The sequence below is a fragment of the Perognathus longimembris genome, chromosome 1 (genome assembly GCF_023159225.1).
Source record: "Perognathus longimembris pacificus isolate PPM17 chromosome 1, ASM2315922v1, whole genome shotgun sequence".
Classification (NCBI taxonomy): domain Eukaryota; kingdom Metazoa; phylum Chordata; class Mammalia; order Rodentia; family Heteromyidae; genus Perognathus; species Perognathus longimembris.
Genome location: NC_063161.1, coordinates 108,898,329 through 108,916,600, shown reverse-complemented (window position 1 = coordinate 108,916,600; position 18,272 = coordinate 108,898,329). Strand labels below are relative to the sequence as shown.

General features: G+C 33.8%; 1 protein-coding gene across 2 annotated transcripts in view; it reads left to right on the top strand.

Moving 5' to 3' along the window:
• Kiaa2026 (KIAA2026 ortholog) overlaps positions 1–18,272 on the top strand; it is an 83,990-nt gene that overhangs the window by 30,652 nt on the left and 35,066 nt on the right. For both annotated transcript variants that reach the window (XM_048346429.1, XM_048346359.1), the window contains exons 3-4: positions 1,746–3,163; positions 16,412–16,491. In XM_048346429.1, the coding sequence (XP_048202386.1) occupies positions 1,746–3,163; positions 16,412–16,491 (1,498 nt within the window). The remainder of the gene's footprint in view (positions 1–1,745; positions 3,164–16,411; positions 16,492–18,272) is intronic.

Here is an 18,272-nt window from a genome sequence, read left to right as displayed (position 1 = left end):
AGAACACAGAGAACAAAGGGGCATGCCCTCCTTGATATATGACTGTTATCGTGGTGGTGTGGGGGACAGTAGAGACCAGGTCTGCAAAACAACAAACGTCTTTTCAAATGGTATTTCCACATGTTTGGGTCAGCGACTTTACATTATATATCTAAAACCAAACAACTACTAAACATAAAAAGGTCTAGAATAGACCTATCAGTGGAGCACATTAGCTCAACAGCTATGTACATCATGTAAGACGAGAAAAAGCAAAAACAACTCCCAAGAAAAGGACACAGGAGGAGTCTATTGTTGATGCTACATGTAAAGTTCTAGGTGAATTTCCTTTGGCGTACCCCACGTGGTTACTGTATATGATTTTGGTACACTGGATATTGTATATATGCCTACCTGATCTAGGGAAGGGAAAGAAAAATGAGGGTGTAAGATATTACAAGAAATGTACTCACTGCCTTATGTAACTGTACCTCTTTTGCACAACACCTTGTCAATAAAATTTAATTAATAATAAAAAAGAAAAAAATAGAAGTAAGCAACATAAAAGTCTTTTTAGTAAAAAAAAAAAAGTAAAAGATCTATTTGCTCATTAAAAAGGAAGGAGATGTATTGTCTCTTAATATAAAAAAAGAGTAAAAGATAACTCATAATCTCATTAACCTATCATTTTTGCTGTTCTGTCATCTCTTTGATCAGTATATGCATATTTTTATTATTGTTGTTATTTGTTAAGTATATAGTCTGTTGTCTTTCTCTGTTGATACATGATATAATTTCCATTAATTTTTTTGTTTATGTGTATGGAGAAATTGAACGTAGGTCCTCATGCATGCTAGGCAAGCATTCCCAGCCCTATAATTTCCATTTTTAAGGCTACATAATATACATGGCCTGTCTCTTTCCATTTGTTTTTTGATAAGTTAATTTTACTTTATTAATAAAATAAACAAATATTATTACTTTAATATGTCTATGAAATACATAAATATGAAAATTTTCAAATATGAAAAGTTGGCAGATGTATATATACTGTGTAATGATAACATTAGGGTAATAAGCTCTTCTGTCTGTACACATTAAATATTATATATTGGGATCCTCATACTTTTCTAGTGATTTTGAAATATATCACAAATAATTCCCCCCCCCCCCCCCCCACAGTCGTGAGCCTTCAACTCAGGGCCTAAGCTCTGTCCCTGGCTTCCTTTTGCTCAAGGCTAGCACTCCGCCACTTGAGCCACAGCGCCACTTCTGGCCATTTTCTGTATAGGTGCTGGGGAATTGAACCCAGAGCTTCATGTATACAAGGCAAGCACTCTTGCCACTAGGCCGTATCCCCAGCCCCTGTATCACAAATTATTATAACCAAAAGCTACCCTACTAAGCTATAGAAAACCAGAGCTAATTCATCCTCCCTGTGTTAGTATCCATTGTCTAACTTTTTTCTATTCTCCATCCTTGCCCACTCTTTCTAGACTCCAGTGATCAAGTATTTGTCTTTTCACTGATTGGCTTATTTCATTGAAAATAATGATAATCAGTAAAATAATAATCAGTAAAACCAAGGATGAAGTCATACATGTAACTTTTCATCTTGAGGGGAGAGAAACATACTTTTTATGGAGCACTTTGTACTGATGAAGAAAACTGAAACAGTCATTTGCCTTAAAAATAAATGTGCCTACTTAAAATTGAGTATCTTATAGTATTCTTAATAATAATATAATTTGTTAAATTTTGTTTAGACTTCGGGAGCAGGAAAGAAAAGAAGCAGAAGAAGCTTGTCAAAAAGAAATAGAAGAATGGGAAAGAAAACTTCTAGCTCAAGCAGCTCCAACTTGTATGGAGAACATGTGGGAAATTCCAGCCATTGGACATTTCCTTTGTTTAGCCCAGCAAATTCTAAATTTGCCAGAAATAGTCTTTTATGAATTGGAACGTTGTCTTCTGATGCCTCAGTGTAATACTTTTCTATCAAAAATTATGACTTCTTTATTAAGTCCTCCTCATCGCAGACCTACCTTACATCGAAGACCTACTTTGCCTTATAGGACCTGGGAAGCAGCACTCAGACAGAAAGTACAGCAGTGGTATACTGCTGTAGGGCAGACTGAAAATCCTGATAATTGTGCTGAAAAACTTGGGTTGTGTCCTCAATTTTTTAAAGTTCTTGGAGAAGTTAATCCATTGGAAGAGAAACCTTTTCATGAACTACCCTTCTACCAAAAAGTGTGGTTACTTAAGGGTCTTTGTGACTTTGTATATGAAACACAAAAAGAAGTTCAAGATGCTGTACTTGGGCAGCCTATTCATGAGTGCAGGGAAGTTATCCTTGGTTATGATTATTTGGAGAATGCTTATGTACATTTTCCACAGTTCTGTGGTGCAGATGTACGGATTTATAAACAGAGACCCTTTCAGGCCCCAGAATTTCCAATTCCACCCATTAAAGTACAAAGAGTACCTCGGATTAAACTGGAGAAATTAAAGTATGACTGTGTTAGTACAAGTAATGGAGAACATAGGTGTAGTAGAGAAGGCCTGCCCTCTGCCTTCAAGAAAGAGCAAGAAAGTAATTTTAATTCACCTTGTTGCCCTGCTAAAGTGAACTTTGATAATCATGACATCTCTGTTGAAATGGAAGTTAAATCTAACTGTGAAATTAAAATTCCCAGGTCCTCTGAAATTAAAAAAACTGATTGTTGTAAGGAAAATTTGGGAAAACCTGGGAGTCCAGGGGAAGTTACTGGCTTTGGTGAGCCACTCAGCCCAGGTGAAATAAGGTTTATAGAAAATCAGGAAAAATATGGTGAAACTTCCAGAATAAAAAATGAGCCCAGTCCATTAAAAGAAAATTCTCTAAAATCTTGTCAAATTCACATAAATGGAAGTCACACTGATCATCCAGAAATTAACTGCCACAAAGTTGTAAGGGATTTTCTATTAGAGCAGTCACTGCAGAGTCACAAGAAACTCAAACTAACAAAAATGAGGGCAAAAAAGAAGAAAAAGAAAAAAAAGAAATTGAAAGATGTTTTGAATGAAAATTTACAGAGAAAACGTGAAAGTCTTCATTCTCTTGTATTCAAGTCTTACAAACCTGAGATCCAGAATAAGTTATTGATCATCAAAAAGAAAGCAAAACATAAGAAGCACAAATCTGGTAAGCTAATACAAATGGGTAAGAAAATTTTTTTAGTATAATTTGAATTTTTCTTTTAATTTTGCCTTAGGGAAATTTTGATTGGCCATACATGTATACTTGCACATGAGTGTGTATTATATATGTATATATGTAAGACTTAGGTTTCATTTATTAAAAAAGTAAAATTCCAGAGCAGAATGTTTTGCTATACTAACAACCAAAAACCAGTGCTGTACATTTGAATTTCAGTTAAACATATCTGATCATTATATTTTTATACTTTACCAATCTCACTGTAAGTGATGTACCTCCCATTACTTATGTAAGGTAGTTTTTTTCCCTAGACTTAAGGGCGGTACAGATGTAGTAGAAAAAGCAGAGATAAAAGAAATGTTAGTCCCCAAGACTTAAGTTCATAGCAGTTAACTTCTTTTTTTAAGATACTTTTAAATTGTTATTAGGAGGGTGATATATAGAGCACTTACAGTTACATAAGTCAGGTAATGAGTACATTTCTTGTATATTGTCACTCCTTCACTTGCGCTCTCTGTTTTTCCCTCACGTCCCTACCCACACGTTGTATAGCTCATTTTTGACATAGTTTCTAGTGAGTACCACTGCCGCATTTGTTCATCTCTTGTACCTCCATTTCTGTGACCCCCCCACTTTGCCCTTCCAAAGACAGATTAACAAGACAAAAAGGAAAGAAAACAAAAATATCAACAAAGAGCAATTAACTCTTAACTAGGGTTGTCAGATTATTTATCTGGGTCTCAGTGTTTTTTTTCTTACCATATTTTTTAGCACTTTATTTTCAGTGTATATTTTCATATGAATTTGCTGCATATGTTAGCAGCCTATTTATACAACAAAAATCCCACTAAGTCATCAGTGGTTAGGTGCTTTTATTTATTTATTTTTTATCTTGGGTGCTTTTGCTTATCCTGTTGTCTGTTTTAGTTTTGATCTAATTTATCATTATAGTTAAGATAAAAGCAATGGTCAATTTTATTGACCTTTATTTAAAAAAATTTGAGCCTAGCATAGAGACATACATCTGTAACACCAGCTATTCAGGAGGTAGAAGCTAGTGGCTCTCAAATTCAAAGCCAGCTCAGCAAAGCGAGACCCTGTCTCAAAAATGAAATACAAGCAAAAGGGCTGAGAATGCGTCTCAAGTGGTAGAGCCAGTTGCCTAGCATGCATGAGACACTAGATTCAATTTCTAATACCACCAAAAAACATGAAAATTAATTGATTGGGGAAAACATTAAAATTGCTTACTAAAATGAATTGTGGTTTGTCAGCATCATTCTCATTATTTGTAGATTTGTTTTTATTCCTTCTGTGGCAAAGTTAGTTAAGATTTGGCAGAAAGTTGCTACTGAGTTATCAAATGAGCTTTTATTTAGATAATATCATTTGTATTATACTTTATTTAAATCATTAAATATAATTCAACATGTCTTAAAACATGCATGTAATGTATCATTGATAAGTAAGTAGTGTAAGAATATCAAAAACAGGCTTAATTTTTTTTGCACTACAATTTTCAAAGTAGTCTACATTGACCTAATTTTTTAAGTGACTGAAGTGTTTTACAAGCAAACCATTAGTTTATTTTAAATTTAGCTTGATGAATATAGCAAATTAATTCCAAAATGTTAGTCTCTAACACATTAAATGATATATAATATTATATTCATAATATAATAAGTGTGAAGTATTCTTTTCATAATTTTTTTATTTTTAATTTTATCATTAGGAGGCTTGAACTCAGGGCCTGGCATTGTCCCTGAGCTTTTTTACTGAGACTAGCATTATACCATTAAGTTTTTATTCATTATTCCAATACTGTTTAGTGTTCAAAAGCAATTATAACTTATAGTTTGTAAAATAATATATACATTAATGTAGCTCTTACGTAGATTTTACAGTTAAAACAGTGGTGAGAAATGGACTAAAAGGAATTTATATTAATTTCAAGAAAATAAAATTGACATAGTTTTTGAATCAGTTCAAAATGTTTAGAGATTTTTAAAAACTGTTTAGAGAAAAAAGAAAATTCGTTTCCTGTCCAGTTTTGTGTAAGTTTACCAAAAAGCAAATTTAGCAATTACTGTGTACCCTTGCTGAGTCCTGTGTAGCTGGAAAGACAAAACTTTCATTAATATAATAAAAGAAAAAATACATTTATCTGTATATTTTCTCATTTTATCCTTAGACCAAATTCTAGAAAGTCAAGTATTTCCTGACTAAAATGTTTGAATCTGGCATGTCTGTACTAACACTATACTTCAACATAGTATAATGACCTATACTATGGGATTATAGGCCAATTTCCATTTTTCATGAGATTTTAAACTCCTTACTGATAAAACAACGTTTTGGTAAGAACAAAACATTTGTTTAACATTATTTTAACCACTTGTTTTATACTCCTTGATTAGATGTTGAAATAGTATGACCTTAATGACTATCAGTTTGGGACACATTTTAATTTAGTGTTTCCTTTCACATACTTTTCAATGAACTCCGTTGTCGTAGTTTTTAACGATTTTTCTTCTTACTGACTCCCATTGTTCATTAGTACTGTTTCACAATACATTTTGGGAAACTCATACTAGATTTGATTAGAAATTGAAAAAGTTAGAAATTTTAGAGGTATCTTGTTAAGTACATAACATTAAGTGGTATTCTTAGTAACCTTGGAGTAAATAGCTTTGTAACCATACATACCTTCTACAGAAAAAAAAAGTACAGGGTGGCCAAACTAAATTAAGCTTTAAAAAAACCTCATAACAGTCTACAGTAAGTTTTGTTGCCTTATAATTATGTTTAAGATTTTACTACCTTTTAAACTTCAGAATTATAGATGAATGATTTGTTTTTGGTTTAGGTTTTGGTTTGTTTTTTTTGTTTTTTGTTTTTTGTTGTTTTTTTGCCTGTCCTGGGGCTTGGACTCAGGGCCTGAGCACTGTCTCTGGCTTGTTTTTGCCCAAGGCTAGCACTCTGCCACTTGAACCACAGCGCCACTTCTGGCTGTTTTCTATATATGTGGTGCTGAGGAATCAAACCCAGGGCTTCATGTGTACAAGGCAAGCACTTTTGCCACTAGGCCATATTCCCAGCCCTAGATGAATGATTTGTATAAGGATTTTTTGAAAACTGAATTTTCTCACCTAGTTTTTTTCAACTTTTTTTTTAACAGAGAACTTCTGTTCAAGAAATAGTTACCGGTTACCTATGTATTCTATAGAATACACTTTGGGATAAGTTGTATCATTTACGACTGACTCGTAAACTTGCATTTAGAATGAACTAAATTCTACATATTAATCTGGTCCATTTTATGTTTATTTTCAATAGACTTCAATTTTTTGTAGCATCTCTGAATTTATGTAAATGGTTTTATTAGAAGATACAAATACAAATTGGTTGAAAATGATTTGATAATTTCAGTACATTATGAGGCAGTTTTGTCATCTCTTTTTCAGAATTGGGGTTTTTGTTCCACTTTTTAGGTTTTGAGTTCATTTTTCATCATTTAGGCCTAAGACTTAATGTTGGAAATATTATGGGAAAAAAGAAATGGTTGAAAATGATATAACATCCATCACATCATGCTATATTTTATATAATTTATTCAGTACTTTGAATAAGAAAAATATGATCTTTTGATTGGAAATTTTTCCTTGGTAACCTACTTCCAAAATTTAAGCAGAGTAAAGCACAATTTAACTGAGAACAATGGAAAAATGTCCTAAGGGAGAAAATTAACCCAAAGCTTGAACAAATTTAGATCCTTTGATGTTTTTATTATCATTATAAAAGCAATAAATTTTCTTTCTAATGCATAGAGACAAGCAAGAAGAATAGCCCTTGCCAAGTTCCCATGACTCCTACCTGTAACTTGTCAGGAGGCTGAGATCTGAAGATCATGGTTCAAATCCAGCACACGCACGAAAGTCTAGGAGACTCTTATTCTCCAATTAACTACAAAAAAAAAAAAGAAGAAGAAGAAGTGCAGCTGTGGCTCAAGTGGTAGAGTGCTAACCTTAAGCAAATAATCTCAGGGACAGTGCCCAAGCCCTGAATTCAAAACCCCCAGAACCAGTAGAAAAAAAATTAACCCTTTCCTCAACACAGTGTGCATTGTTTTGTCACTTGGTTAGTGAAACTTTTCTTTACCTTTCTGACTAGACAACATTTTCCCCTGTTGTGGTTACTTACAGCACCAAGTACTCTCCTTTATAATATTTATCAGTCATATTTTATTTCTCCTTTCTATTTCTATATCATTATTGAAGACTCAAAGTTTATTTTCAGCTTCCATCCCTAACACTTAGCACTGGTATGTTTGGGAATCTATTGAATAAATAAATGATTACATACACTATGGTTCACTCACTTATAACTAAGATTAGCCACTAAGTATTATTTATATCTATCAGGACATATATATTTTTAATAGAATCATAATACACTTACCATTTTTCAATCTGCTTTTTTACATATAAAATATATCAGGAACAACTGCAACTGATAGGTCTTTCCAGAATCATTTTAAATAGCTGCATAGGATTCTGTTGTTTGTAGTTTATTGAACTAACTTCCTCAATGAACATTTGATGTTTTTGTTCTTTTTTCACTAGTATGTTGTTGTAGATTGTGTAGAGCAAATAGAGTTTGCTAAATCAGTGCGAAAAAATTTTTTTTTGGCCAGTCCTGGGGCTTGAACTCAGGACCTGAGCACTGTCCCTGGCTTCTTCTTGCTCAAGGCTAGCACTCTGCCCCTTGAGCCACAGTGCCACTTCTGGCCATTTTCTGTATATGTGGTGCTGGGGAATCGAACCCAGGGCCTCATGTATACGAGGCAAGTACTCTTGCCACTAGGCCATATCCCCAGCCCCCAGTGCGAAATTTTTAAAAATCAGAAGTCCATTTATAAAACCTAACAAAAAATATTTAGGATACATTCATAGTTATTAAAAAGCTATGATGTTTTATTTTTCAACCAATATAGCTTAAAGGAGTTTCCCTTCTTAAATAGTCTCTATTTTGACAAATCATTTCAGTACCTGTAAACTGATTAAAGTACATATGTACATGGTCTTATTCTCTTTATATGTTAAACTAAGGTTCACAAAGGGAAATAGCCTTCTCAATTTAATAGTTAAGTGTAAGTAAAGATAGCACAATAAAAGGTCCAGCAGAGGAAAAACTTAGCGTCTCTGGAAAGGTTACCTCATGCTCTGTTCTGTGTGTGTGTGTGTATGCACACATGCATGTGTAACACATGCATGTTCTAGTCCTGGGGCTTGAACTCAGGGCCTGGGCACTATCACTAGGCTTTTATGCTGATAGCTACTGTTCCACTACTTGAGCTACAGCCCCACTTTTAACTTTGTGCTGTTTATTTAGAGATAAAAATCTCACAGACTTTCCTGTCTGGACTAGCATTGAACCTTGATCCCCAGATCTTATTTTCCTGAGTAGATGGGTTACAAATGTAAGCCACAGGCACCCCCATCATGCTCTATTCTTGTAAGAAGGATTTTGAAGAATATTGTGGTCTGGATAGGTAAAATGGTTTAATAACATGGAAATCATGGAGTTATAATTAAGCAAAGTAGTACTGGAAAAATTAGAACAACAAAAAAAAGTTAGTGGAAAAATTAAGGTGTTCTAAGCTATTTGAGTGATGATGAGTATGTCCTTGGGGGTTATTTATTTCTAGGTATGACTACAGAACCTAATTGTGTATCTTCTTGGAGAAAACATGTAGAGTCACCAAGTGGAGAATCCAGGATTATAAAAGAGCAAAAGAATGGACTATACCTCATGTCCTTTTCAATCTCTTGTTTTTCCCTTTAAAAGCACTAATATTCAAGCAAGGCACTGATAGCTCATACCTACTCACGAGGCTAGGATCTGAGAATGATGGCTTGGAGACATTGTGGGCAGACAAATTCAAGAGACTCTTATCTCCAATTAACCAAAATACTCAAAGGGTAGATGTGGCTCAAATAGTAGCGCCACCAATGTAAGCAAAAGTTCATTGAGAGCCTGAGGCTTTTAGTTCAAGCCCTTAATACTGACCAAAAAAAAGTACTGATACATAATGATTCTGTGTACCATGCATTGTTCTAAACATTTAATCTTTCTAAAACAAAAAATGTAAATGCTACTCTAAGGTATAAAGGGATTTGTTTACTTGTCCAAGGTCACACAGTAAGTGGAAAGATTAGGAGAAAAGATATGGGGATAATTAGGATGCTTTTCAAGAACTATGAAAACAAGTTGGTAGAGTTTAAATGAAGATGTAGATGATGACTAGAAAAAAGAAATTTAAATCCAGATAATGAAAATGTGGCCTTTCTATCACATTGACATGAGAAATTCTGGATTTAAGAGATTATCCTGTTAGAATAGGAGGAATCGGTTGGCTTACACCTGTAATTCCAACTCTTGTGAGGCTGAGATTGAGAGTATAACACTTCAAACCCAGCCTTGAACAAAAAGTTACCAAGACATCATCTCAATAAATAAGCTACATGTAGCGGGCATTTCTGTGATAGCAGGAGGCAGTAAGTAGGAAGATTTCAGGCTGAGGCAGTCCCCAGTTTAAAGAAGAGACCTTACCTAAAAAAATAAAGTAAAACAGGGCTGAGCCTATGTCTCTGGTGGTAGAGTGCCTGCCTAGCAATTGTAAGGCCCTAGGTTCAAGCCCTAGTACTGCCAAAGAGAAAGACATTGTGGTAAATTTGACAGAAAATTGAATATTCTGAATTAAAGGGAAAAATAAGATGCTGAGAAGTATCATAGGATGTAATAAGGGCAAATAATTGCCAGTGTAAGAATTTACCCAGTTGGGTTTTGGTGGCGCACACCTGTAATCCTAAGCTACTCAGGAGGCTGAGATCTGAGGGTCTTGGTTCAAAGCCAGCCCGGGCAGGAAAGGATGTGAGACTCTTATTGCCAATTATCTACCTAAAAACTGGAAGTGGAGCTGTGGCTCAAAGTGGAAGATTGCTAGCAAAAAGCTCAAGAACAGCGCCCAGACCCTAAGTTCAGGTGCTACAACCAACAACAACAAAAAACAAACAAATGAAAAAAAAAAGAAATTTACTCATAGGCAAAGAGAACAGAAAGAAAATCAACTATTAAAATTAAATTGCTTACCTAGAAGTAGAACATCCCAGAAGCTTCTATCCAATGAAAATATTAGCTTAAGACGAACAGAGCATCAAATTTAGACTTCAATTTAGGCTTCCGTTCTGTGGCTTTACCTCTGGATTCATTATGTAATAGAAATGTCCTTTGGATTTTTTACCAGTAATGGTCTTTTTATCCATTAACTTGTTAATATTCATAAAAGTAAAACACTGAAGACAAGTAATGGGTATATTAGGCAGATTTTAAAACATAGATTAAATCTAAAATAGCATTGAAGTGGAAATCTTTGAGTAGTTAAAGAGGTTAAGGATTAAAGATAGACAAGGGAAACTAGCTAGAAGATAAGAAGATGAAAACTTGGTGGCAAAAGCCTGTAATTCCAACCTCTCAGTTGGGAGACAGAGATTGGAGGACCATTCATTCAAAGCCAAGTAGGTAAAAGTTACTGAAAACCCATCTCAACAAACAAATGGAACATGATGTTGTACCCCTTTTTACCTTCCACAAGGGAGATGTAGGTATGAGTATCACAATCTGAAAAGTAGGAGGCCATATCTGAATGATAACTAAAGCAAAAAGGGTTGGAGGTGTGGGCTCAAGGGATAAAGTGCCTACCTAGCAAGCTCAAGATCCTAAGTTTAAACCTAGCCAAACAAAGTAAATTAAATAAATGGAATAAGAAACCAAGGAAAGGGAAGTTGAATTGAAAATGATAGTCACCTTCATCTCTGTAGTATTGAGTATATTTTTCAGATTGTAGAAACTAGAGTTTTGTGCCTCAGTTACTGTGTTATGTGTTTAGTTATAATTATCCTTCTTAGGTTGAATAATTTCCTTCCTTCCTTCCTTCCTTCCTTCCTTCCTTCCTTCCTTCCTTCCTTCCTTCCTTCCTTCCATCCTTCCATCCTTCCTTCCGTCCTTCCTTCCGTCCTTCTGTGAGGCTTGAACTCAGGGCCTAGACACTGTCCCTGAGCTATTTTGCTCAGGGGTACTCTACCACTTTGAGCCACAGTGCCACTTTCAGTTTTCATGGACTTTGCTGCCCATGCTGGCTTTGAACTGCAGTACTCCTATCTCAGCCTCCTAAGTGGCTAGGATTACAGGCCTGAGCCACCAGCACCTTGGCTGGATATCATTTTCCTAAACTAGCCTGAGAATATTATTTATTTTTCTGTACTCGTTTTTAACTCTGGGCCTACCACTTGCTTGGCTTCCTTGCTTTCTCTTCCACTTGAGCCCCACTTTCCAGCCCTGCTTTTTGCTGGTTATTTTGGAGATTAAATCTCTTCAACTTTTTTCTGCCCAAACTAGCTTCAAACCTTGGGACTGGGGATATAGCCTAGTGGCAAGAGTGCCTGCCTCGGATACACGAGGCCCTAGGTTCGATTCCCCAGCACCACATATACAGAAAATGGCCAGAAGTGGCGCTGTGGCTCAAGTGGCGGAGTGCTAGCCTTGAGCGGGAAGAAGCCAGGGACAGTGCTCAGGCCCAGAGTCCAAGGCCCAGGACTGGCCAAAAAAAAAAAAAAAAAAACTCAATCCTTTGAATTTCAGAATTCATGAGTAGCTAGAATTACAGCATGAGCCACCAAGCACCCAGCCTAGGTTTACTTTTGCAATGTTAGTTGCTAAGTTTTATCATTAAAGTATATTAATAGTTTTGTACATTCTCCCAGATACAAGTAGACACTTTTTGCCCAAAATGTCTTAGTTCAAGAATGGTGGAAGACTTAAAGCACTATTGTTCAAATTCTTTGTATGTTTTAAACTGACATGATTTCCACACAGCCTTGACAATTATATTTTATTTTATAGAAATAAGATGACTTAGGGAAAGGGAGAAAAGCCCAGAATGTGTTCAGCACAAGTAGTTAGGAAGTTAGGGATGGGAGCCCACTGGGGGGCAGTATATAACTTGTCATATATATATATATATGTATATGTGTATATATATATATACACATATATATATATTCCCCAATGCAGGCATAATGCCAAATTACAGCTTGTAGTTTTGTTGTATCCCATGCTCCATTTAAAAATAATATTTACTTTTTAAAAGTAGGCACTAATTTTAACAAAGGATATAAGGAAATTTGCATTCAAATTGTTTTTTCTTGAGGATATAGACTGAAATTATTAAATAATGGTCAACATGTAAATAAATCTTCTAAACAAAAGGAATTCTATGAAATCAACCAAAAGTGGATCTTATCCCAGTAAAAAGAGTCTTAAAGGATGAAATATTATATCAACAAACAACACAGTTTTGAAGTGAAAAGCTCTAGTTTGAAGTATATGCTCTAGTGCCTATTAGCTACATATTACCTATTAATTTCTGTGTTTCTAATCTGTTTTTTAGTTAAAAATGAGATAAAATCTAGCATGCATAGAACCTGGCATATTGTCGAAATCAATCAATAAATCCGTCAATCAGTCAGTGGTAACTGATTTATGTGAGGCTGAATTGCATAATGGAAGGAGCTTGGACTTTCCAGGTAGAAGGTCCTTCTTCCTGTGTAATACTTGATCAAGCTAATTAATCTTTTAAATCTTTATCTCATATTAAAAATATGGTATTACTTACCTTGGAAGGTTGTTTTGACAGTTCAGTAATTAATAATTTATAATACTGACTTTAATAAGTGTCACAAATTAGGCTCTCAATAATTGTTAATAGTTACAATCAGTTTTGGATCATTTGTGAAACTTGTGTGTGTGTGTTAAAATAATTTTATTGAAAGGTACCAAAGGATAGTTGGTCAAGTTACATCTGCCAATTCAAAAGTTAACACAAATGTTTTCAAAATGTTGAAATATATCAGCCCTTTGGGGAAAACGAAAGGTTATCCATAAAGCATGGTCTACCAAAATTAAGGATAACCTATACTGTGGGTCTTTGGTTTGTTTCTTCAGCACTCATTTATCCATAACATGTCATAATTGCTAAGCCATTCTGGAGGGACTGGCTATGCAAGTACTGTCTGTAACACTTCCTAGATCCCCTTACATCCACTGGCTGACAGGAACAACCTTCACTACCACTACCTACTTCTGCCGTCTCATAATTATGTGGGTGCCAACCTTTCTTAAGACACAGAGGGGTGTTTGAAACTTTAGTAAATAGTGTAAATTAAGCTTGGCATGGTGCTCCATACCTGAAATCCCACCTACTAGTGAGGTCAAGGCAAAAAGATTTAATGTTCCAAGCCAACCTGTGCAAATTAGTCAGACCCTGTCTTAAGAAAAAATAAAAAGGTAGATAGTTCAATGGCAGAGAACTTCTAGCATGTTTGAGGCTCTAGGTTCAATCACCAATACCACTAAAAACAAAGTAAATTAATTAAGTCATGGTCCATGTTGTTCTTACAATGACTTATGAATCATTATTTTCTTATCATTACACTAACAAAATTTCTGATGAAAATAGGGTGCTTGTGTTTAAGAATCACTCCTCAGAACTTAGTGAATAATTGTGATTTCTACCATTAATAATTCACAACATATTAAGGAAGAGGAACATTGTAAATAATTATTAGCTACTTTCTATAACAAGTCTTACAGTCATTGGTTTGAGCAAGGTCACAATAGACATATGAATAAGAACTAATACAAGAGAATATAGCCTAGAGGTAAAGTGCTTGTCTTACATAAATGAAGCCCTGACTTCGATTCCTCAGCACCAAATATATAGAAAAAGCCAGAAGTGGTGCTGTGGCTCAAGTGATTGAGTGGTAGCCTTGAGCAAAAAAGAAGCCAAGGACAGTGCTCAGGCCCTGAGCCCAAGCCCCAGAACTGGCAAAAATAAACCCCCAAAAACCAATAGATTCAAGAAAAAAATTGAAGGTTTTTTAGAGTAGGTTGGCTTATGATTTTTCTCACTTAGTTAAAGCAGAAAAGAACTATTAGTGGTCAATCACCACATGCCTAACAGTTCTGTATGTTGTAACTTATTTCTCACAGTGGAAGGTACTGTCATTTTTGTTTTACAGATGAAGACCCTGCACAATGAAATAGAACTATTTGCTTAAGGTCATGCACGTAGTAGGCAGTTAAAACAAATACTCATATTCACATAGTTTGGTTCCCAAACTCAGTTTTAAAATCACTACATAATAAGCACAATACTACATCCTGTAACTTAATAGCATTTAAGCATTAGCAGAAGAAAGCAATAACCACTTAAGGGTTTTAATTTATTCAAATAAAGTGGCTGCTAAAGTTCACAGAATTTAGTACGAGAGATATATGGCAATAATATAAAATGCATGGAATTGCAAAGGGTGATTTGTGTCTGAATAAATGCAGACTCAAATGTTTTGGCTTTATTTTTAAGTTAGTTAGTATGGGGGGAGGGAGTAAAAAAATCACCATTCCTTTAAATTACTATGTTTATAAGAACTTTTCAACCTCTAGGATGGCAGAATTACTTAGCAAATCATTGAATCTTTTCCCATTAACTTTAAAAAATGATCACGCATATAAAAAAGACACATGCTTATGAGTCACCTTGAGCTACTGTTATCAGAGACATACCATAATCATTTCTCCTATTGCTTGTTTAAGCAACTCACCTATTTACCTATTTCTGTGGCAGTACTGTTATGTAAGTACAGTGTCAACACAGAAGCAAATAATTATAAGAAAAGTATGTTGGATCATTTTATTTTAATTAAAAAAAATAATTCTGAAAACAGGCTGATACTTATTAGACAAGATATTAAAGCCTATATGAACCTTAACCATGAACTATATCAGCTCAAAGTTTACAACAGTAGTCATATTAGATATATTTTATTGAACCAGAAGTTAGAAATTACCCACATTGCCATTCAGTGATAAGATTTACAACAAAACAAAAAAAATTTTTAAGGAATATAGAAAGTAACCACAATTATATTGTTAGCAGAAATTGTCAGCTGGGTTTAATAAAATATAAGACATTGAACATTTTTTATTTGAGATCATATCTACTTAGGAAAATGTTTAGAAAGGAGCATTAAAACTAGGCAAAATGAATTTATGCTTTTACTCATTTTCTCACTTAAAAAATAGTAGCTTGTATGCTGCTTTTAGTTCAAAATTAATATAGAAGGGCTACAAACAGCTCAGAAGTAGAATACTTGCATGACAACTATGAGGCCTTTTGAGCCTCAGTACCAAAAGAAAACCCTAAATTAATATAGAATTATTTAAATTAACTTTATATGCCTTTATAGACTGTGAACTCTGGAAGACAGTGTCCATTTATAGTTCCTTATTTTCTCCCTAAGTGTCCTATATCTATCATTTACTGAGTAATTAACAGAAATAAATTTAATTGATTTTTTGCTCATTACAAACAAAAACTATTTTTAATATATTCCTTACTAAAAATAGAAGATTTATTTTTATGAAGTTAAATACTAAGAAGTAGATAATGTTGCATATGTATGCTACAAATTGGATTTCTTTAAGAATATGATGTTTATTTTTCGTAGTGACTTCTGAATGCACAAATTACCAGGTACACTTAGAAGCAGATGTTTATCTTCTTTTAAAACTTTTGGATTTTGAAAACTGCCGTGGGCAGCCCATTAGCATCGTGCAGCGCTGAAGGGATAAAAAAAAATCCTTGTTTCCTAAGCTACTGAGGGTGTTTTCACATTAGATCGAGTAGAGGCAATAATCTTTAGATACAGTTCTTAAAACAAATTCCTGACTGCAGAAGTCATTGTTACAGGTAAGGATTTTTTCCCCCATGTGATCTTACTATTAGTTGTGAATGTTGACTTTAACTGAGTAGCAGTAGTATGGCTTTTTGCCTGATTTGATTGCAATAAATTCTGAAACATATACAACACACTTTAAAGATTATAATAGTTTGCTTCTTACATAAATAAGTTGGCATTTGTTAATGTGTCTGTTACATGTATAGTTTAATGTTTGCTCTTCTGGGGCTTGTTTTGATTCATCATTTTTATTTGACTCACACTAGCCGCCATCTGTTAGTTATAGTTTAACTTTCAAGGCTCCGTATAATTTGGTTTTTGTTAATGAAGTTCTGGAAACAGCATTAATAAAGCTTTTCTCTTTTAATCTTTAAAGGAAAAAAATCCATATCTAAGAAAGCAATCACAAAGAAGAGGAAAACTCTCACAAAATCACCTGCTGTACCAGAATTTCAGGTAAATTTTTCAACTCTTTTTTTTTTTTAGCTTAATCTTTTGGTTTTGTGTGTACTTCATTGCTTAAGGCTGAACTTCAAGAAACTAACTCATATTTGAAATGTTTCTGACAATGTTATTTTTCGTTGCAAGCACAAATTTAGCCAGTCTGCCAGAATTTCATGATTTTTTAACCTCTGTTTTTGTCTCTTGGTAGTCAAAAAACCTGGGTTTTTAATATGCTAACCTGAACTGAGTTTTGCAGAAGCAGTTTAATAGGATAACAGAAATATATTTATATATAATTCTCTCTTTTACATATGTATGTACATGAAAGAATATTATTAAGTAAAAGTTAAATGGTCTCTATAAACAAAAAAGTATGTACTGCCAATTACTTTTTTCTTAAAAACATTATTGGATGTACTAACATATGAATATGTGAAAACTTTTGTTTGTTTGTAGCTAATAATGTGAATAAGCAATCTTGTCCTGGTTAAATATTTTATTTTCTATTTCATAAAATATGTTTTCTTCAAATGAAACTGACTGACTTTAAAACTTTTTGTAATAATATGTCTAGCCCACAGACTAGTAACTGTGAAACCGTTTATAATACATAGTCTGATTGTATGTAAAGTTACATATATCCAAAAAAACATGGGGGCATCTATTTCAATAAAAAGCCCTTTATGGCAGAAGTGACTAATTGGTTAAAAATAAAATATTTTTAAATACATTTTTAAAGATATGTTTTTATTGGTATTTTAGAGTATCCTAGTGACATTTTTAAGATGCATTGCAAACATTTCTATAAAATCTTTTCTTTATATGTATATAATATATATGTATAATAGAGAGTAGTCAAGAGTATTTTGGTTTACTTAGGACATCTTTCTACTGTTCATTGTTTGTAACATGACAAATACTCTAATGTTATATTATTATGCTTCTACTGATGTCATACCACCCTTCACTATTTTTAGGACTCATTTTCCCTCAATTCTTCAAAGCATTAGTCCTGGAAATAATATATCTTAGTTAAGATTTGGCCTGTTTCTAGTATTTTCTATTGCTATATTAGTGGATGGAGTTTTACATGCAATAGTAATATAAACTGCATACAGTGTTTTATACAATTTCAGATGGTATCAATAATATATTATTTCAATGGATTGCATAGCCAATATTTCTTTTTTAAGCTAACAAAACAAAAATGGAAATCATCAGCATATCACATGTAATGTGTCACATATATTATATGAATATGTTTAGTCATACATTATTTCATGAGACCAGTTTTATTTGTATGTATATATACAATGAAAGGAATTATAAAGTGTATTTTTGACTATGGCTCATAAAAATTTTGTAAAACACTGTTTTAAATGATAGTTTTAGTCGGTTATTGACCATTTGCTTACCACTTGCAGAAATTTAAGGTCAAAAGTACATGTTTTGCTAGATTGAGCCGTTCAAAATAAATAAAGTTCCCTTCCTGGTTCTTAAGTGTGGGTTGGTAGAGGCAGTGTATCTGTATGTATTTTTATAGGGAAGGTGGGGAATACTGTCCTGAAAACAAGAACTATTATAACTAGTTTATAGTATGCAAACCATGGTATTCAGAAAATGACAACGACCTCATAATGGGATATGTCATTTACTTCAAACAAATGTATTAATAGAATACAGATAATAATAGTCACCAATGAACTTTGCAAACTGTAAAGCTTAAAGCTTTGTTCATATGTAAGAACACCACTTCGTGAATTTTTTTCTTGCCAAATACTGTAATAATAGTA